This window comes from Chiloscyllium plagiosum, chromosome 28, assembly GCF_004010195.1.
Source record: "Chiloscyllium plagiosum isolate BGI_BamShark_2017 chromosome 28, ASM401019v2, whole genome shotgun sequence".
Classification (NCBI taxonomy): domain Eukaryota; kingdom Metazoa; phylum Chordata; class Chondrichthyes; order Orectolobiformes; family Hemiscylliidae; genus Chiloscyllium; species Chiloscyllium plagiosum.
The window spans coordinates 40,301,073-40,324,589 of NC_057737.1; the positions used below are offsets into that span (position 1 = coordinate 40,301,073).

Here is a 23,517-nt window from a genome sequence, read left to right on the forward strand (position 1 = left end):
CAAGTAAATCTGATAGTTGGCTCTGCAGAAACAAACATTTTATCTTGACATAGGTCAAGATAAAAATTTCAACCAATTGGATTAAATGATCTGGAGTAACTAACCAGATTCAATTTTTGGGTAAAGACTTGCTGTATCTGGATAATGTAACACACCACATAAGCATCATTTTCAGAGTTACAGCCAAGACAGTGAATCTTATGCATGCAGTACATCCTGGCTAGGTTCTACCAGGGTAATTGCAAATTGGACTGAAAAAGGGATCCTTAATGACCTTAACTGGGGCAAGTGTGGCAGGAGCCCCATAATCATCATTTTAAAAATAGTTTTCTTTCTTTATCCTTTCATAGAATGTCGAGTAGCACTAAAAACCAGAATGGGTTACCCATCTGCAACTGCCCTCGAAACTGAATGACTTGCTCGGCCAATTCAGAGAATGGTTAAGAGTCAATCATACTACAATGTTTGGAATCCCATCTAGGCCGTACCAAGTAAAGATGACAATTTCTCTCCCGAAAGGACATTAGTGAACCAGATAGACTTCACGACCATTGATGATAACTTTGCAATCACCATTATAGAAAATGGCATTATTTTCCACATTTTAAATTTAACTCAAATTGCAGTAGTTGTTATCGTGGAATTTGAATCCATGTCCCCAGAGCTCTGTAAATACAAACAAACACTCATTTACCTCTTCCTGAGGTACTCTGGATTACTAGTCCAGGAACATGAACACAATGTCACCATCTCACCTGTAATTGCAAATATCTAGGGGTGAGTGGGAAGTCTGCAAACCTGCCAGTGGGAGCCCATAAAGTCAGATCTATAATATTTTTTAAAAAAGGATATACTTGCATAGGAAGCAGTTTATCAAAACATTCACTATATTTGTTTCTGGAATGAGAGGCTTGTTCTCTGACCAGACACTGAGTAAACAGTGTTTATGTTCTCTGGATTTTAGAAGAATGAGAAGTGAGTTCATGAAAATCATGCAAAGTTACGAAGGACCTGTTTGGATAAAGAGGTTATTTTAGCTGAACAGGGTATCTAGAACACAGGGTCAGAGGTGGGGACCATCACAGTCTCCAGATAAGGGGCAGTGATCATTTTGGACTAACGTGAGGAGACATTTCTCTACTCACAGGGTTGAGCTTCTTTAGAATTCTCTCCCCTAGGGGGTTGTATTTACTGTTATCAGTGAACATATTTAAATCTGGGATTGACAGACCTTTGGTCTCTGAATGAATCAAGGGATTTAGGGAATGGTTGATAAAATAGAGTGGATACTGAAGATCAGCCATGATTGCACTTAATAGTGCAGCAGGTTCAACAAACAGCTTTTCCTCTTCCATTATTTATCTTCATATTTTTGCAATAGTTAAGTCATCTCACTACATGGGACTATCAAAGGAGCATCACCATCCTTCATAGTACTGGTTGCTCAATGTAGTTAATCCCTCTAAAACGTCAGGATGCTGTTACAGGGTACTGCAATATACCTACTGGAGAAAGGAACCTGAACTAAGGCATACACAAGAATCCTCTACTCAGTTGCTCACCAGAAGCTCAGTCTTAGACACCAAATGACTTCTGGTAACGTAATGGATTATAGTATTGTACAATGCAAAACAATTACGTTCCATTCCTAGAGGTTACATGGTTCTACATTTAGCTAACAAACATTTTGCCAAATTGTCAAAACATAAGTATACCACTAAAATATTCCACAATTGAAATATATCAATTAAAAGCTACATAATCTTGAAATATTTCTGTAACATTGATAGCTATTCATAGGACATTTCAAAATTTACTGTTTCATTCTGGTAAAACAATTACTTACTGCATTTTTCATTGAACAATGTCTCCACTTGCTGTTTCAACTCAGTGATTTTCGCATTCCACTGTTCTGTAATGACAAGCAACATCAAACTCATTATACTGCATTCTACAAATATAACTTCAAGCATGTTGATGCTAATTGAATAGGGAACCATCAGTTTTTATAAAATTTCATGAACACAAAATGCCTTTTGATTCTTATTACAATTGAGAAATGTTGGCAGTGTAATTATAGATTGAAAAAATTCAAGATGCATTTCTTATGAGGGTGGTTTAAAGCTACATACATATAAGTAAAGGATGCAAATACGATACATGGAGATGTTCCCACTATCATAAACACATCTAAATGATCTCTATACTAACAAGAAATTTCACATTTCCTCAAGACAAAGGCATGTAATTTGGAACTATCTTTTTAGAAGAGAGTTGCGTGAATCAAAAAGGACTTGACAACTTGCAAAGATATAGCAATGTTCTTCACCGCCCTCCAGTGTGGAATTTGGCAAACAATTGTGCTGTTTCTTTTTAACAAACCAGATGCACTCTCCCTGTAGCAGAATTTTGCACATTCTTATTGAGTTATCAACAGATTGATAGAAATCATGATATTCAGCCATGATCATATGATTTACAACACAAGGAAAAATAACAGAAGCTGCTAACCTTACAAAACTGTAGCACAAACATCAATGAAAGCATTAAAAATCTAAAACTCTTGAGATGATTCCAAGGTTAAGGGTTTAGTTATATTAGGGTAGATTGTGAGGTCACAGTTCACCTGAAAGCTGAAAAGGAGAAGAGGATCGGAAAGATGTTGTGAAACTTGAAAGGGTTCAGAAAAGATTTACAAGGATGTTGCCAGGGTTGGAGGATCTGAGCTACAGGGAGAGGCTGAACAGGCTGGGGCTGTTTTCCCTGGAGCGTCAGAGGCTGAGGGGTGACCTTATAGAGGTTTACAAAATTGAGGGGCATGGATAGGGTAAATAGACAAAGTCTTTTCCCTGGGGTTGGGGAGTCCAGAACTAGAGGGCATAGGTTTAGGGTGAGGGGGGAAAAGATATAAGAGACCTAAGGGGCAACATTTTCATGCAGAGGGTGGTACGTGTATGGAATGAGGTGCCAGGGGACGTGGTGGAGGCTGGTACAATTGCAACATTTAAGAGGCATTTGGATGGATGTATGAATAGAAAGGGTTTGGAGGGATATGGGCCAGGTATGTTGGGATTCACCAACATGAAAGAGTAAAACTTCAAATGGACTAAAATACCTTTTGCATGAGTAACAACATGGAGGAACGGATTTGAGGCCGTAACTCCTGTGCTTGAACTGACTGACTGCATTCACGACAGAGTAAAGACACAAGCAGTTCACTGTTTCCAATAGATTTCAGAAGAACACTCTTACTACAGAGGAACCTCAATTATCTGAATACCTGATTATTCGAAGGGGATCTCAAGGTCCTAATAGAAACATTATGTCAAAAATAGTTGTTTCAACCCTGATTGCGTCTTTTGTTTACAGGAATAATGTTTAAAAACAAATTAGGGTCACTGAAATGCTGCCAAGAACAATCCTGGACAGTCCATACACCATCTCTAAATGAGTGACATCCCACCCTCTCCCTGGAGTCCTACACAGGGGTGTACCCTAAACCCCCCATTTCCACAGAAATGGTTTGGGGGAGCAGACAGGGTTGGGGGGCAGGCGCAGGCAGTGGATGGGTGCTCACGCACAATATGCTGCTGCCTAGTCTCCTGAAAGAAGAGCAGACTTCACAGAAAACTCCGTGCCCTAAAAAGAAATCAATTAACTGAATAATCAATTATCCGAACGAAATAGTGCCCGCCCATCTCGTTCGGATAATCAAGGTTCCTCTGTATTTATTTTCAATAAGATAAAAAAAGTTGTCCCTCAGGGACATTATCCATAAACACACAGTGTTAGATTCCAGATATACACTGATCACTACTTCAGGACTACTTCTCAGCCCCAGTACCCCCCATTTATTATCACAGCTTGTCTGACACCCAGTGAATGAGCTGAACTTTTCTTTATCGTAATATGAAGATTGAAGCTATTACATTTATGGCTGACACCAACTCCATCTCTCTCCCACAACTGTCGAAATCTGAATTTCGGATTTATGTTGTAGTTGGTCTCAAGATGAACTACAGACTATATATCTTATGCATCAAGACTGACTACTTCTACCTCACCTCACTGTATCTCTACCTCTGTTTGTCTATAGCTTAAACAATCATCTATCTGTTTGGTACCTTTGGAGTCAGATGTACAGCAGGGAAACAGACCCTTCAAACCAACTCGTCCATGCCAACCAGATATCCTAATCTAGTCACATTTGCCTGCACTTGGCCCATATCCCTCCCAACCTTTCCTATTCATATACACATCCACATGAATTTTAAAATGTTGTAATTGTACCTGCCTCCACCACTTCCATTGGTAGCTCATTCCACACACACACTACTCTGTGAAAAAGTTACCCTGTAGATCCCTTTTGTATCTTGTCCCCCCTCACCCTAAACCTATGCCCTCTAGTTCTGGACTCACCCACCCCACGGAAAAGACTGTCTATTTATCCTATCTATGCCCCTCATGGTTTGACAGGGCTCTATAAAGTCACCCCTCTGCCTCCGACATTCCAGGGACAACAGCTCCAGCCTATTCAGCCTCTCCCTATAGCTCACATCCTCCAACCCTGGCAACATTCTTGTAAATCTTTTTTGAACCCTTTCAAGTTTCACAATATCCTTCTGATCGTACGAAGACTAGAATTACACACAATATTCCAAAAGTGGCCGTACCAATGTTTTGTACAGCCACAACATGACTTCCCAACTCCTATACTCAAATATTCTGTCAATAAAGGAACGCATACCAAATACCTTCTCTTCACTACGTCATCTACCCATGACTCCATTTCAAGGAACTACGAACCAGCACTCCAAGGTCTCTTTGTTCAGCAACACTCCCCAGGACATTACATTAAGTCCTGCTTTGATTTGCCTTTCCAAAATTTGGCACCTCACATTTATCTAAATTAAAAGCTCCATCTGCTGCCGCCACTCAGCCCATCAGGCAACATCTCATTGTAATCTAAGGTAACTTACTTCGCTGTCCACTAAACCTCCAATTTTGGTGTCATCTGCAAGCTTACTAACTATACTCATGTTTACATTCAAATCATTTATATAAAATGACAAAAAGCAGTGGACCTACCACCGATTCTTGTCCACTGGTCACAGACCTTCAGTCTGAAAGGCAACCCTCCACCACCACCCTCTCTCTGCCTTCTACCTTCAAGCCAGCGCCATATCAATACTGCCAATTCTTCCTGTATTCCATGAGATCTAACCTTGCTTACCAGTCTCCCATGGAGTACCTTTTCAAATGCCTTACTGAAGTCCATATAGATCATATCCACCGCTCTGCCCTCATCAATCCTCATTTACTTAAAAACAAATTCAATCAAGTTCATGAGACATGACTTCCCATGCACAAAGCCATGTTGACTCTACCTAATCAGGTATAGCCTTTCCAAATACATATAAACTCTGTCCCTCAGGATTCCCTCCAAATCTTGCCCACCACAGACATCAGACTCACTGATGTTCCCTGGCTTGTCCTTACCACCTTTCTTAAATAGTGGCATCACGTTTGCCACTCTCTAGTCTTCCTACACCTCACCTGTGACTATCAATGATACAAATCTCTCTTCAAGGGGCCCAGCAATTACTTCCCTAGCTTCTCAGATTCTAGGGTACACCTTCTCAGCTCCTGGGAATTTATTCACGTTTGTGTGTGTGTTTTAAGACATCCAGCACCATCTCCTCTGTAATATGGACTTTTTTCAAGATGTCATTATCTATTCCTCCCACATTCTAGATCTTCCATGTCCTTCTCCACAGTAAACACTGATGCAAGATATTCATTTAGTATCTCCACATTTCCTGCGGTTCCACACAGACTGCCTTGCTGATCTTTGAGGGACCCTATTCTCTCCTTAGTTACCCTTTTGTCATTAACGTGTTTACAGAACCCCTTTGGGTTCTTATTATCTCATTTCTAAACGCTTCCCATTTTCCAGTCGTCCCTTTACCTGCAAACATCTGTAATCGAGCCCAAGCCCCTGGTGCTGAGGGGCAGCAATGTTAACCACTGAGCCACCGTGCCGGCAAAAATACTTTTCAAAGTTCTTGCCTAGTACCTTCAAAATTGGCCTTTCTTCAATTTAGAATTTGAACTTCTAGATCCGGTTTATCCTTTTCCATCACCATTTCAAAACTAATAGAATTATGAGTGCTCGCCCCAAAGTGCTCTCCCACTGACACCTCAGTCACCAGCCCTGCCTTATTTCCCCAAGAGTAGGTCAAAGTTTATACCTTCTCTAGTAGGAACATCCACATACAGAATCAGAAAATTTTCTTGTGCACACTTAAATTTCTCTCCATCTAAACATTATGGCAGTCCCAGTCTATAGTTGGAAAGTTAAAATTCTATACTATAGCCACCCTATTCCTACAGATAACAGATCTCCTTACAAATTTGTTTCACAATTTCCCTGCTGACTATTGTGGTGGTGGTGGTGGGGGGTCTATAATACAATCCCACTAAGGTGATCTACCCCTCCTTATTTCTCAGTTCCATCCAAATAACTTCCCTGGATGTATTCCCAGAAATACCCTAAGTACAGCTGTAATGCTATACCGGAGCAAAAACGCCACACCCTCTCCTCTCTTGCCCCTCACTTTTTATCCTTCCTATAACATTTGTTTACACTTGCAATCAAAATCAGCACCAAACATTTAACTCAACCATTCCAAGCCTATATTCCCGGGAACCTTTTCTCAATTTTGACTAATCCAACACTCTCTGACCATTTTCTTTTATTTTAATTTCTTGGTTAAACTATTGCAAAGATTTCCTCCCACTATCCACCCTACATAGAACTTATTAAAACTATATGGCTGCATTCTAACTTGCACTAAGTACCATGCACCATCCACCCCTGCACTTAGTCCACTAAAGCTTAGATTCTAAAATTTTATCCTGGACCTACTCATCCTGCATGCTCTAATTTCCTCTTATCTCTAAGATTTTCCAACCCCACAATTTTTCTACACTTATTCACAATTCTGACCTTTCGCACAGCCCAATTTGAATTATTTTACCTCTGCCATTTGTGCTTTGCATCAACCCCAAGCTCTCAAATTTTGGCCCTATACTCTCCATCTCCTTTAAGATGCTCTCTAAAGGTTACTGGTTGACCAAGCTTTTGGGTATTCATTGCTCTCTCTCACGTATATTAAGTTAGAATTTGTTGGTTAACACCTGTGAATTGCTTTTGAATATAAACAGTGCTGTATAAATGCAAGTTGTTTTTGAAGATTAGGTACAAACTGAAGATAAATTAGACTTGTAAACAATTTAATGACATAAGTGGGGCTAGTGGTGATTACTGTGTCACATTTTGTGTTTGCCTTCTGGATCAAATGACATGACTATCAATTTTCCATAGAAACTACTAAATCAATGGCCTTGATTTGTACATTTCTCAAGCAAAAAAAAAAAAACATACTGGTTACATTAGCACTGTAAATACTTAAAATTCTTCTTGCACAATCTTATTTGTTAGCATACTATTACGAGGAAACTAGCAGAGTCAACCAGATAATATTCTGTTACATATTTTGCCAATTAATGGAGGAAAGATAATTCTGTAGAAATGAACGTGTGAATTTGGAGCCAAACTCCAACAAAAGACAATGTGACTTTCACTGGAGGTGGTAACTAGGCCCGTTAAGTTTAATTATAAACTTAAAATTTTTTCATGCAGTTATGTTAAATTTAAGGCGACATATCAAGTGTAACTACTGGGTGGTAGTTCTGGTATATAAAAAGATACATATATCAAACATTCGCATGCATAGATTCTAGTATTTTTTGATTCATAAAAACAAATAAAAATCCAATGGTTTGCATTTTACAAAATGTGTTCTCAAATAAAAAACTTATTTTGCAGATCCTGGTACTATGGGGACAGCATGAGACAGGCGATGCAGTCTGTTGGCGAAGTCTTTTTTTAAACAAACCGATTTAGCAAATCGCAGACCACTTCTACTGTCCAAGTATTTGTTTTTAATGAGTTGCTCTCTTCCACGACTAAAGTACTTTAATAATGTTCACTCTGCTCATCCACTTCTTACCAAAAGAGAACTCCCTGCCTCTTTGTTTGAATGTAGCATTTGAATCATTTGCTTGTGTAATATTTCCTACTGCTTTAACTGGAGGAGTTTCATCAGAAGCTGTCAATAGAAATAGAAGATAATTCAGTCTTATCCACATAGCTGCTTTGAAATAGCTGTCAAACTTAAATTTTTCTAACAGCTAGCTTTCAAACATATGCAGAATAGTTACTTTTTTAAAGCTTAACAATTAACCAAAATATTAAAACAAAACTATTTAATACCAAGCAGCCAGGTACGGATATATGCAGAAACCTAGCAACAGCAAAAGGCTATCAGTTCTTATTCAAAATTGTAAGTAGGGCTATATTCTGCTTACTCAAATAAGGAATTTAAGAGGCAGATTTATAAGACAAAGGTTTTGGAAAGCTAAATTTGTGCAAGGCTACTGCTAATGCTTAACCAGCCTAAAACATACAAAAGAGACCAACAAAAGACCATCAATAAGGTTCCAGGTGCCTTTCAGTCAGCGCTACTATGAAAATCATCTTCTGAAGGTAGCGTCATTAGAAATCTTTTTGGAAAAAAAGCCTTTAGAAAGCTCAAAGCCAAAATTGTAATTTCTCGGCTCCTTGGAAGGCCACATCATTCACTGATATAATAGAAGGAAAAAAGTGTCATATGCAGTACAAATTTAAAAAAAACCTTCAATGGTAACTTCAATCTCTGGGCTGCTTGGAGTTGTCGGTACTTGAACTTTTTCTGGTGCAGAACTGCTGGAGTCTAAATAACAATAAAAAGCAGTACACCCGTAAGTATAACAGAAATTATTTGAACACAGACAGCATATTCCCGAGTACGCTAGTGTTTCTTTTCAGCTCTAAATGCTGTACATGTCATAATTCCCCCAGTGTATTAACTGTAAGTTAAAGTGAGTGTCGCAAAGTAAAGATCACCTTTATTAAAAATTAAAATGAATTTTGATAATAAATTGCTCATGGCTCATTTGCAAAATAAAATACTACACACAACTTAGTAACTGTTAGACACTGTAGGAGGTTAGGAATATGATCCTTTCACCTTTAACGGTTCGTGCTAAATTCGGCTCGGGTGGACGGGAAACACGTCTCCTCCCTCTGTTGCTGGGTGGGGTTCCTAAGTGAAATGAATTTGGATAGTCTAAATCCAATTTCAAGTGAAACATATCCAGAGCACATCAAAGGCCTTTAAAATTTAAGATTAATGCAACATCCCAGACAGGAAAGAGATATCTAGTAAAATGATTTTTCAATGCGTTCTGAACATGCGACAACTCCACACCCTCCTTGCAAAACTGGCTCCTTCCACTGAAAAATGGACTTTTACCCCAATACTGCACACTCACTAGAGTTATTGTAGGAATACAAAATCACAGGAACGCTAAGCATGAGAAAAAATATAAAGCTACCGTTGATTGCATTAATGAAAATTTTATATTGAGCAAAGTGACCAAATTACACTCGCTTGATCAAAGATGGATATAAGTTCTTCACTGATTTAATTTCCACATTTTTGACATTTATGAGAACCAAGAAAGAATTTCCCTGGTTGTGGCCTTGGACATTTTTTTTTAAACAAAAAGATAGAGATTCTTACCATCAGTGCGTTTTCCTTTCTTCAATCTATCAGGGAGGTGAGGCTCCACAAGTTCTGGCCTAGTTGATAAGCTTTGCAATTAGTACTGAGCAATTTCAACAATTAATTAATTATATTTTCCACCATGCATTTACATGGGTACTTTAACACTGTAAAACAACAAAATTATCGTTTTCAGAACTGTAATAAGACAACAGTAAAGAGGAATAGGTCAGGTATTCAGCCTCTTAAGCCAGCTCGGTCATTCAGTAAATTTGTATCAGATCAGATTGTGGCCTTGTCTTGCCCGTCTGCCACTTGAATCTCAACTTCCTAGCCTTCAATACATTGAGTGACTCAGCCTCCACAGCTCTCTGTGGAGTAAGTCCTCCTTGCGACTGTTTGAAGTTCCTCCAAACCCTTTATCACTCTTTGCTGGTTTCTAAAATCTTCCCAATCTTCTGACCTAACTTTCTGCTCAGCATTGTAAACTTTTTCTCTCAGCTTCCTTAGTTAGCTACAATGGCACTTCTTTCCCATAACAGTCCCTCTTTCATTGGAATAGATCATTGCTGAGAGTTATGAAATATCGCCTTAATGTGTCTGTTGCTTTCCATCCTACTTTTCAGCACACTTTCCTAGATCAGTTTAATGAACCCTGCCCCCATAAACATAAAGACAGACACTTACAAGGATAAGACTCTTAGTCTCAAACATTTTTCACATTCAAATCAAATACAAAATTCTATCAGGTTTTGATACTGTTGCCCAGGGGCTTCATTATGAGTTAACTAATTGATCGGCACATTTCATATTAACAGATATAAAACAGGCTGCTCTCTGGTTTGCACCTGACCTAAAAAAAAAACTGCCTTAATCCACCATAAACTGAGATTCCAGGTTAACTTTGCCAATTTGCTTTGCCCAAAATCACCCACAATTACTGCAGTACCTTTCTATTTCCCTTATACTCTGTAGGCCCATAAACTACTTCCACAACTGAATTATTAAATGCTATTTCTTATCTTTACCCAAAGTAATTCTACATCTTAATCTTTTGAATGTTATCTCTCACTAGAGTTGGCTATTAGTTAACAACTGACTATTTAAATGGAAAAAGACTGCAAAAAGCTAAAAGGGCAGAAGAGATTTGGGCGTCCTCGATCATGACTCACCAAAGCAAGGATCCAAGTTCAATGGGGTAGTAGGAAAGGCAAAAGCAGTGCTGGCCTTTATTGCAAAGGGAATATAGAGTATAAAAGTTGAAAGCTCTTGCTAAAACTGTACAAGACGCTAATCAAAAGATAGCTCGAATGCTGTGAACAGGTTTGGCCCCCTTATCGAAGAGATGATGTACTGGCATTAAAGTCAGTCCAGAGAAGGTTCTTTCTGTCGATCCCAGGAATGGAGGGTATCTCATGTGGAGAAGGCAAGTAAGTTGGGCCTGTACTCACCAGAATTTAGAAGAATGAAATGCGAGCTTATTGAAACATATAAAATTCTGAGTGGACTTGATGGGATAGATGAGCAAAGTTGTTTCCCCTGTGGGACAGTCAAGGACCGGAGGGCATAATCTCAGAACAAGGGGTCGCACGTTTAAGACAGATGAGGAGGAATTTCTTCAGAGGGTATGGAAAATGCGAAATTGTATAATGTAAGGGAGTGTTAAGAGTGGATCACTACGTATATTCAAGGCTGAGATAGGCAAATTTTAAGCAGTACGGGAATCAAGGTTTATGGGGAAAGGCAGTCATTTGAATTGAGGACCATCAAATTAGCCAACATTTTTGCCCTCACATCTTAAGGTTCTAATTGACAGTGCTACAGCATCATCTTTTCATTGCTTCCTATCCTTCTGAAATATCAAATGCCTTTGAATATTAAGGCTATAACCTTGGTCACCATACCACGCACCTGAAATTGTCAAGCTAGAAATTGTCATTTTTCTTTCTGCTATGAATTCATCACTGTTACAAATGCAGGACACATTCAGATACAGTGCCATTATTCCTGTCACTTTAAACTCTAGCCTTTTCTGCTAGTGCACCCTCCACTGTCCTGTCAGATTAGTTCTCGTTACCCATTAACTACTTTGTTCTTCTATCTTGTCTTTTCTCTTTGGTTTAACACAATTCTCACGTGATCCTTCACATCACCCCACTCCAACGCCACTTTGTTTCAAGTTCCCTCTCATTTCCTTAGTTATACAACAATCAGACATAAAATTGTACCAAACCAAAGGAAAGTCTTACTTTTTCACAAAAAATTTTACTTTTGCACTTCCTCGAATGATCCTTTCTAGTCTAGGTATTCCAAACCATGTAGGGCTTCTGAACGGAATTCCATCTGGCAGCCCTTCTACATAGAGATGTTGTGGATTGGACTCAAATAATGGATATGGAACCTTCACTGGTTCTGGAAGGTTCAGAGCTTCAGCTGCAGACAAAAGTAAACCATTATGCCAAAGATTTTGCTAATAAATTTCAAAAATTAGCAGTACAAAACATCAGAAAGCAACTCACCAAATTTTGTATTAAATATTTCTTCAACCTGCTTTCTTAGTTTAGTAATTCTGATATTCCAATCTTCTTTCCCTGAAATAATTTAAAATAGTACATAAACATTTTTCACCCTTAAATGCTTAAGTTGCTTACTGAAAAAGATCAGCAATTTTTAAAATTACACAAATGCAGCAGGTTGGACAACATATCACCTTCATAAAAACTTACAAATCCATGTTTAAGACAGCAAACAACTCATGATAGGCATTGTTCACTTACAGAATACACAGTGTAAAAGCTAGTCACATTAGAGCATGTTTCACATACAGTATGGCAGCACATGGTGCACTTTAGTATTAAACTGTCATTAGGGTCAATACAACAGATTTGGAGCTATTAAACACTATAAAAGTTCATTATTAGTACTAGTAGAAAGTTAGCCATTTTAAAAGTAATAAACATCTACTATATTCACATAAATCATCATTAGCAACAGCAGACCCTGTCCGATACTTCCAGAAAACATCTGTACAAGGATGATCAACACAACAGATAAGATAGTTGTGCACCACAGTGCTCATAGTTTTACCTTGCACAACGGAAACAAAATCTATTGCCTAAATATTTTCTGTTTGTATCGAACAAAGACTCGAAACGTACAACTCTCACGATACACAGTCCAAACATTAAATTGAGAAGTAATATCAGTCTGTCTCAAATGTTTTAGGACTATTTAACGCGGCCCAGTGCAGCTATTCTTACTTATGACTGTGCACGATGTTCTATAGCCTATTACTTTGTGCATGTTGATCTAGATTTCTAAAGTCAATTTCCTCAATTATTAGCGCTGAAAAACGTGTTGCTGGAAAAGCGCAGCAGGTCAGGCAGCATCCAAGGAGCAGGAGAATCGACGTTTCGGGCATAAGCCCTTCTTTAGGGATCAATTATTAGTCACAGGCAATTGTAGTGCTCTACAACTTTCAGTCAGATTGAACTTGAAATGTTGGATTAAACAGTCCAGACAACTATAATTACTTCAACTCCTCAAAGGAGGCATTCAGTTGAAATAAATGTAATGGGATAATAGTGGTTCCATTATATTAAAGTGGCAGTCCTTTGCCCGATCCTTGTAGATTTGCTCAACCAAAGTAGATCTGAGAAGTTCATATCACATTTATTAATTTCTATTTGTTTCCACTGCCACTTGGACTCACAACCAAACATACATTTTCTAAAGTGACATATTCCAATTTTATGCTGCGACGTCCGTACAACAGATTGGAGGAGACTTCTCCTATTTTGTTGAAATTACAGTTTTATTTTGTACTGAAACTGAAAAACTAAGACTTGGTTCTTTCAGGTATGGAGCAGCTATTCTGTTGATGCCACCTAACTCTGGGGGACTTCAGAATTGTCTACCTTTTTCCTCAATTGAGGATTCTCTGCTCCCATGGCTGACAGGGCCCTCAACTGCGCCTGATCCATTCCCTACAATTTTGCCTTCACTTCTCTTTCCTGTCCAACACTGATAGGGTTCCTCTGATCCTTACTTTCCACCCATCAGCCTCCACATCCAAAAAGGATGATCAGCTGCCACCTCTCCATGAGAGAGGCCACACTCGACACATTCACCTCTGATGTCAGCATTTTGGTCCACTTCGCCTCCATTCTCAAAAAGCTCCCAATACTTTTGGGGCACCTTCTCATGCAATTGCAGAAGGTGTAATACTTGCCCATTTACCACCTCACTGTCCAAGGTGCCAGACATACCTTCCAGGTAAAACAACAATTTATCTGCACTTCACTGTAGGAGGCAGCATCGGGACCAGCAAATGCAGTAGACTAGGTTGAGTGGAGACACAAAATACAGACCAGGTGACTACGTAGCAGAACATTTACATTTTGTCTGTAAATATGACCTCAAGCCCCCAAATGACTGCTACTTCTACACAGCCCAATGTTTCTCTCTCAGGCTTGTTGCAGTTCTCCAGTGAGACAACACAAGCTGGAAGAGCAAAACCTCATCTTCTGTTTAGGACAGAACACAATATCAAGTTGAATAATGTTATAGCCTGACTATCTCCTTCATGTCTATTACTAAACCCCTCCTCCCTGGTCTTGCCATGACATGAACTGCTTTCAGCATAGTCAACACATTTTCACTCATTCACAACCTCCATTCTCACCTATCTAACCCCTCTTCTTCCCTGGCTCAGTAACAACAATCCCTTCACATGCAAGCTTTTCTTTCCTTTCTCTGGGCTCCCTCTTCACCTCTCTTTCTCTCCACTCCCACCAGCATAAGTACCACCTTTCTTAGCTGCCTCTAGTTCTACAAAAAGGTCACTGGACTTTAAATATTATTGCTGTTTTCTTTCCAGGATACAGCCAGACTTGAGTTTCTCCAACAATTTATGTTTTTGCACGTCACTGATATATGTGGTCTATTTCAAAGATAGCATTTATTTTTGATATACTACATCCAATAATTCCTGAGGATTATCAAGTTACGATAGTTTATAAACCAGCTGAAAGACAACTTCGTAGAGCCAAAATGGAATCTAACTGCTCCCACAGTTACAAAAGGAGTTGATTGCAGTTTAATTACATTTGATTTGACAGGCATAATTCACTGAAGGCAGTCTTTAAATTACCATGGTGGAATGGGGAAAGACCATTTCCATTTTATTAATTTATTTTTACAAAGGGTTATTTTTTATATATTTTGCTAGTTGCTTTTTCTACCTCTATTCTTTATTTCTATCAAAGAACTGATCAAGTTGTTTCATATAATTGAAATCTAAGTACAGATCTAAATCGACTGAATTTGGCAGTCCTAAAGTAGAAAATTCTCTTTTCAGGATAATTTATTCTATATATAGGAGAGCCAAGACCAAATGGGGAAGCTATACTTTACCCTTGGGTGGTACCAAACTTGCTGCAATCCATTTAAAACCATGCATTCTTTTTTAAAAAAAAAGTTCTTTCATCTAATTTAAAATGTAATGAGTGGTGCTTGATCAAATGCTTAGAGTCAGAGGCATACAGCACAGAAACAGACCCTTCGATCCAACTCATCCATGCCAACCAGATATACTTGAAAGCTGTTTCCTTCAAAGCTACTGTGGCTCAAATAATTACAATTTCAATTTAAAAGTTACGAGCAGCAGACCAAAGAAATGCATTTTGAAGCATATATGTTGGTCCGTTCAAATCGGACTCAAAGTTGTATGATAATGGTCTTGAGACTACATAAAATAAAGTAACTGCTCATTAATAAATTAACAGTAAAGTTTGATAACATAAAACATAAGACAGGCTACACATCTACCTAAACTTTGTGCTACTAACTTCAGAATAAAACATAACCATTTGCTAACTGCACATATAAAACTCAGTATGGTGGAGCTGGTTGCATTAAGGATCATGGTTCTCCTTGCAAAATCAGACAGGTTTTACCAAGCCAGATAACTTCAGACACTGTTTTTCATATATTCCTACAGCAAGGAAAATTATGCATCTCATTCATTTCAGAAGAATTTTAACATGTATTGTATATTAATGATTAAAATCAGAGCAATTGTAGTGGACAACTGATCATCTCTCCCATTATTTAAGTTGTTGAATATTAAATTTATTTTTATTATGCATTTTCCAAAGAAGTTTCATTTCTACACTGTATAGGAAAATTGTGTTACTAAAATTTATTTTGATGAGGACTGGCTATTGGCCCTGGAAAGATTTTAATGGGCATTAGTTCATCAAGCAAGTATGATGTTTTTCTTGTTCTGAATTATTTACTATAAATATGTTAGCTCCATCAAACAGAAGCCTCATTAGCAAGGAAATATTAGTGACTTAGATTTTTGAGATAATTTTTTTAAAAAAATCTTGATGGGGAAGAGGATCTAGTGTAAATGTTAAATTTTAGCTTGAATTCACCAGTCAGGAAAAAAGTTTTAGAAATCCAATTAGGCTAAGTCAGAAGGTTCAATATTCGTGTTAATTGAAAACAGAAATTAAAGTGACCTGTAATTTGCAATATTCTGAAGTTGAGAGAGGAGGAAAGATAGGTCAATGAATCAAAAAAAAAAGACTTGAGATGACGTGAAATAAATAAAATCCAGAGGATTCAGGGCACTGCAGAGAATTTCAGAACTGCCGAAATTGGCTGACTTTTAAAACAATAGGCAAGAACACGATCGCTACTTGCTACTGTTCAACACAAATTACAGTTACTGAGACAGTTTCTTCCTTTGCCGTTTACTGTTGAGAACACTTCTGGAGTGCAGTTTTCTGGCACCACCCCACTGACATTCATGCAGTGTCAAGAATGAGAAGCAATTATTGTCCAATCTGTACAAATTTGCAAGGCACTCAAACTTTTTGATTCTGCATACAAGGAACTTAGCAAGTCGAAGGACTGTCAAAAACAAAACCCATATGCAATCAACCAAATATTCCACCTCCCATACATTGTGACACATGTTGGAATATGTTGGGCACTTTCCATACCTTGAGGGCTCTTCTCTCAAAAGCCCAATCATTGGTGAGACGATGCAACATTGTTGATTCAGACGATACCAGCAAGTATTTAACAAATATCTAAGCAACTTAACACAGCACTTTGGTCACCACATTTCTATATGCACCGAGACCTGGACAGGGCACCAGCGATACGCAAGAGTGCAAGAGAAAAATTCATAAAGAATGGCTGTCAGTTCCTCCTGTTAAACATCTGAACAAATGTTTACTGCTCTTCTTGATGCCATTCACAAAAGCATAATATCTTCTGAAATAAATATTGGTGGACTGGACAAAATATCCTGATGGCAAAAAAACATCTTCACTGACAGGTCCTGATTTCATAACTTAAATAACCAACATTCCACAAGGGATCAAAGAAAATGCTTCAAAAGACAATGAAGTCCTCACAGAATCACTAAGTAGCAATCATTAATGACTGGAAGGAATTTGTCATTCATTCAGAAAACATGGTAACTTGCCCATCAAACTGTAGTAAACTTTAAGACACAATGTCATTATGACGACGCTCAGCGGCAGCAAGAAAAGAAGGAGTAGCATTTGAGCGTAGGATTTGCATTATCCGTGGGGACTTACTTCCCAGTGTGAACAAGGAGCTGCAGGTTGAGTGTTGGCCCATTATGCAAAGACCCACAGCAGAAACTTACAACGGAGTAGCCATCACCAAGTTGAGGGGCAGCTAATGATTATAATTTTGAAGTTGTGAATAAGTTTATACAAGTTAAGACCCCAAGGGGCTTTTTTGATGCAGTGGCAGTGTTCCTAGAGGTCTGGGTTCAAGCCTGCATGTAATAACATCGCTGAACAAGTTGATTCATATAATAACCATAGAAATTAAGCAAAATAAAGGCAGTGAAACAGAATTAATATATCAATTCAGGTTCCTAATACATCTTTATCAGAGCTCACATTTCAAAAAAGATTATTTTGACTGGAAACATTAAACATCTGCTTCTCTCCACTGATGCTACCTAGCCTGTGTAATTTCAGCATTATTTTCTTTCAAATGATCAGAATTGGCATTTTTTCTTTTAAACAAACTATGCAGAATGGATTCCATAAGGCACAGGAGAAGTAGGCCATTCAGCTATTGAGTCTGCCCCATCATTCAATACGGTCATTACTGATCTGATCATCCACATCTGCACTTTTCTGCCATTTTCCTGGAACCTTCTATTCCATTACTGATTAAAAATCTTTAATCAGTCTTGAATATGCTTAATGACCCAGCTTCTAAAGCCCATTGTGGTTAACAATTCGTCAGAGTCACCAGCCCCAAGAAATTCCCCCTTATCTGTGTTAAATGGTGACCCTATTTTGGAAAGATATCCCCAGTCCTAAACTCTCCCACAGGGGAAACAATCTCCTTCCATTTATCCCATCAAGTGCCAGCCCTCCTATATGAATCAATAAAGTCTTCTCTCATTCTTCTCACTCTAATGAGTAGAAATCCAACCTGCACAATCTCTCATGTGAAAATCCCTCCAATTCCAGGATCAATCTAGAAAACCTTAAACAGACGGGACCACTGACTGCTTCCAAAGCCATATATCTTTCCTTGAACAAATGGGACCGAAACTGCCTACCTTTTCTGCGGTCTAACTAGTGCCTTACACACAGTTTTAACTAGGTCAGCATTCCACTTACCTTCCATATTAACTAAATTTATTTCAGTGTCAAGTGCACCTACATCAAGTGGACTGTAGCAGTTCAAGGCGGCAGCTTACACCACCATATCAAAGGCAACTAGGGATGGGCGATAAATGATGGGATAGGCAATAAATGATGGCTTAGCCAGCGATGCCCACATCCCACAAGTGAAAGTGTGAAAGAAATTTTTTTAAATTGTAAGCTAGTTTGTGATTCATGCAGTTACTCCCAAATCCGCAAGTGTTTCCCTTTTTAAATAATATGTTTTTTCTGCTCATCCTGTTAAAAAGTGAATATCCTCACATTTTTCCACAATATATTCCAAATGCCAAAGTTTTCACCCACTCACTAACTTGTCTATATCCCTTTGCAGGCTCTGTCATTCTCATTGCTTGCCTACCCACCTATATTTGTTATCTGCACAACTTAGTGATAGTACATTCACTTCCCTCATCTGGAGTTAGTAAAATAGATTACAATTGTAATGTAGCACTGAAGTGTAACACCGATGAACCATAATTAGTAATTGCAACTATCTCGCAACACATTGTGGCCCCAACACTGATTTCTTTAGCAGTCCACTAATTAAAGGTTGCCAACTTGAAAATGCTCATCAACTGCGTGTGCCAATTAGTTAGCCATTAAATTCTGAAAAACAGCAAAATACATTGGGAAATTTACATTCGAGCAATTAAGAACCATAGAAAAACCACTGGTAAAATGGCTGGACGCTAATATTCCCACAATGTGAATATACAAAAATGTACTCAAGTTAAACTGATTATAATTATCTAAAAAGTATTTTATAGAAAGTCCTTTAAATAGGATAACTTCAAATACTTTTCCTCCAGCAAAATTAATTCAGGGCTAGACTGCAATCAACTTTTTAAAAACAGATATTTATATTTAAATATACTTTTTTGTATTAAATGCTTAGAAAGTTAGGTTTTTGGAAAGGTTAAATTGATGCACAAGAAATACAGCACGCATATTCACAGGTAGCATCTATAAACCAAGAAAGGAGCAATAAGATAAGTACTGACAACAGTTGGCAGCAGGTATACTCCAGAAAACCAGCAAGCAACAAAATTACAGCAATTAACTTGCTGTACAAAGCAGCAAATTTCTTATTTTAAAATCCAAGTGTTGCAATTAAACACAAAGCTTACTAGTGATTACTCGGACTATAAACTAGAAAAGGTCTATTTGTTAAATAGCTGCATAATTGTGGCATTGAAGATCATTCACCAAGTTTTAGCAGACATTAGAGCCATGAATTTGACAGAACTACTGACAAAGCCAATTGATGCTGCTAAAAGTGGAAGTTTGTTGCGCCTGTATTCACTCTGAATCTGATCAATAACATAGCTCATTATTAATACTGAACGTTACAATGTAGTATTGAACAGCAACACCAATTAACCACAGTTAATAATTGCAACTGTCTAGCAACACATCTCTGGGATGTATTTAGCATTTGGACACAAGTCAAAAATTTGACTAGTAATTCAGCTTTCCTGGTGACAGAATGGAAATGGAATTTTTAAAAATAGGCAATATTGATCCCTGGTTACACAAATAGCTAAGCAATTTTCCCATGTATATTGGAGGAGGGTAGAGGCATCTAACATATTGGGATTCTAACAAGTTTCCTACAACTGTCTTCCCCAGTCATCAACCATTATACTAAATTATGCAACTACTAATTTAGTGCCTTTTTGGTAAATTTTATATTGGTGTGGGTGCTCAGCCACTACTTTTGTGTTGGTTTTCCCCTTGCATTGGTATTCGTGTAAGTTATCCTGATGCGTGGTAGATGGAACGTTTTGCAGAAATATGTTGTCTTTAGAAATACTTAAATTCTGTACTACCAAACAGCTATATATGAATTTATCCTAGTGTGAGAAACACTTCAAGCTTTTGCAAGGAACACCGAGTGGAGGAAAACAAATTTAACATTGAATGCGGTTTTCTGTACTATCTAGAAATACAAACAATGCTCAAGTAACCCAAGTTGTGAATCCAAAATTTAACAGAAAAATGTAAAATCAGGGCAGATGAGTTAAGCTTTGGCTGTGTCGAAATTACTTATTTTAGGTATAATAAAACTTGCAAACCATTTTCCATTTTATACCATGCCTGGGTTATACAAGTGCTCTTATAAATTCTTTAATAAAGTACTTCATGCAACTACACTTTAAAAGAAATGTTTTCCTTCAATTTGGAAATCAGCTTCTTCCTGAGAAAAATAGGTACAAAACAGGCAGAGTAATCTGCATAATTTAGTTATGTTTTAAATCATTTTGATTAAGAGGCTCCATGAAGTGCTAAAAATGACAAGTGTTATTTGTTGGTTGCTGGAATGTATGAAATAAGTATATGGAAAGGACTTACTGCAATTGAAATCAAAAACCAGTCTACTCTGCTGTACTGAAGCCAAGTGAATGTTTTTTTAAGCAAGAGACAATCGACCACATGAATCTTTACCAGACGTTTGCAACAAGTGAATCTGAGCTGAAGTATCAAAAACTAAAATGGATAATGAACTTGCATGTTGATTTTAGCTTTAGTTCTGCTGGATCACTTAGTTCAGCTACATTTAATTCCAGGACATGGGGTTACAGATTCCAACCTATATTAACTTTAGACATTGGTTCTTCTTCCTGAGGAGGAATGAATAAGGATATTATGCAAAACTTGTGTAGTTTCAAAAATAAGTGCACTAAGTCCATTTCATGTATGGTTATTTTATTAGAAACAGACTGATACCACATGCTGTTGAGTTCTTCAGTTTGCTTCACTAAACACTCCTTTATGTGTGACAATCATTAGTTAAGTACTACCAAAGCAAAAAATTATAATGCTAGTTGCACCAGAAAAAAGAATGACAAGGTTCAGGTAATGACATTTGTGTGCTGAAACATGAAAGTGCCATTGATTAAAAACAGTGTGTGGTACCTGCAGCATCAGCAAAAGATGGCATCAGTCTGTCCCTAAAATGATCAGTGTTAGGGCCAGAACCTGCATAAATCAGAAAGTACAATGCAGTAAGGAAAATATAAAAGTAAAGCGATACGTATAGCCTGCAGATGCAGATCAGCATGGAATATAAAGCCAATAGAGCCACAAAGTAAGTTTTTCTGGGCCAGTTCAAATGTCAATATGAAGGATTTTCAATTGCAAATGCATATAATGGTGTACCTGAAGCTATGGGCAAAATCAGTGATCTATTTTCACGACACAGCTTCTCCTAGACTCGCCTGCATTGCTACCATAGAGGGACTTGGATTTATAATAACCAAAATCACAATTGGAAAATACATTTCTAGAAAGCCTAATACAATACAGCATTATTAAAAATTATTCTCTCCAACATTTAATGAAAGAAGAAGAAACAAATGACAACAGAAGTGCAGTGCACAAAGTTGACAGAATAAAATTAAAAAATAATTTTAAGCAGAGCTCCATTGGACTCTTATAAAAATGAATGGTTCATTAGTGCCAAGTTGCTTTTTATCAACAGGAAATAAATCGGTAAAGAGAACATTAGAGCAGGGACTGGGGAAAAAGTTTAAATATAGTCACATTTCCACTATACTACTCCATTATAATTTATAATTTGTGCAGCATTGTACTTTAATCGTAAACTTAAGAATGATAATTCACAATCATACATAAGAATTTAAAGCAAGACCAACATTTTAGAATGTTAGCATGTTTTACTCTGGCATTTAAATTAACTTCACAAAAGCTAGACCGAATCATGGGAATAAATAGCATGGCTGGAAACAAATGAGAGAACAGAAACGGTTTAATACATTCAGAATTCGTTTTTACAAATTTCCAACACTCACATGGCTGCCAAATCATCAAAACAAAAGAATAGGTCAATAAAAATAGTAAAAAATAAAAGTTACTCACCATTGTTCCCCACCCCTAAAAGAAAATTCTTGCACACACACTTGACTGATTCACAATTCCAGGTAAGGTACAAGAATCATGACATTCCAAAGTACATTACTTTTATTTCACCGAATGTCCTCTGTTAACACAAACTTTGCACAATCTAACAGCAAATGTAATAAAAAGCTCACAGCTACAATTACTCATTCCACTCAATTTCATGCCAATGTACATTGTAGATAAGGGCACATCACTCAAAAAAAAGCAGTAAAATAATGTGAACATATTGGAGAGTGCGCAGAAGCAATGGTTCCACAGATGAGAAGTTTCAGTTATGAGGATAGACTGAAGTTGGGACTATGCTCCTTGAAGAAAAGAGAGGGGATTTGATAGAGGCTTCTAAATCATAAGTGGGTTGGATAGAGTAGATAATGAGAAATTGTTACCATTTATAAAAAGGAAAGATAGTGACACAGCACAGATTAAACATGATATGCAAATGAAGCAAGGGTACCGCAAGGAAAAAACATTTCACACAGTGAGCAGTCAAGAGTATGGAGTACAATGCCTGGAAGTGTGTTTGAGGCAGTTTCAACTGAGGGATTCAAGATGGCATTAGATGATTATTTGGTTAAAAGGAGCATACAGGGATGTGGGGGGAAAAGGCAGGAGATTGGAACTGGTCACAGAATTGTTGGAGGCACAATGGACAAGTGGCCTCCTTTCGCACAAACAATTCTGAGACTGAAAATACTCAGGTGCACAAGCAACCCTCCCCCAATCCATGCATGTTCTTAACCACCTCAGTTGTCTAAAATATTAAAACATTCCTAGTTGATCACATAATCTAAAGTTAAGCATTATGAAACTTTATTAACAAATCAGGATTGTGCAAAACAGCTGGAACTGAATCTTGATTTCCTCAAAAGCCCAAGTTCAGGTAAACTAGTAGTCCACTTATCCAGAAAATGAGACCAAAGGGTGAGAAATGAGTGTTAATAACACAAAAGTTGCATTAACATATAAATCTACAGTTTCAAAATCGGTCAAATTACCACATGCACACTTGCAAAAAAGTTGTAAAATAATATCTGTATACTTCAAGTGTTTAACATATTGAGAAATCAGGTGGACTTAGTACCACGTAGATCAGAGTAAGGCTCAATAACCGAAAGTTAGCTGATGTGGAACCAAAGAATTTAAATCTTAATCTGATTTAGTCAAAAGCGTAAGATAGATTGGAAGGAAAG

General features: G+C 37.7%; 1 protein-coding gene across 1 annotated transcript in view; it reads right to left on the minus strand.

Annotated features, from left to right (window-relative positions):
* LOC122564229 (general transcription factor II-I-like) overlaps positions 1–23,517 on the minus strand; it is a 138,400-nt gene that overhangs the window by 43,508 nt on the left and 71,375 nt on the right. The window contains exons 19-26 of the mRNA XM_043718927.1: positions 21,323–21,385; positions 12,191–12,262; positions 11,921–12,104; positions 9,690–9,748; positions 9,135–9,209; positions 8,760–8,837; positions 8,076–8,174; positions 1,847–1,912 (exon numbers count right to left, since the gene is read on the minus strand). Of these exons, the coding sequence (XP_043574862.1) occupies positions 1,847–1,912; positions 8,076–8,174; positions 8,760–8,837; positions 9,135–9,209; positions 9,690–9,748; positions 11,921–12,104; positions 12,191–12,262; positions 21,323–21,385 (696 nt within the window). The remainder of the gene's footprint in view (positions 1–1,846; positions 1,913–8,075; positions 8,175–8,759; positions 8,838–9,134; positions 9,210–9,689; positions 9,749–11,920; positions 12,105–12,190; positions 12,263–21,322; positions 21,386–23,517) is intronic.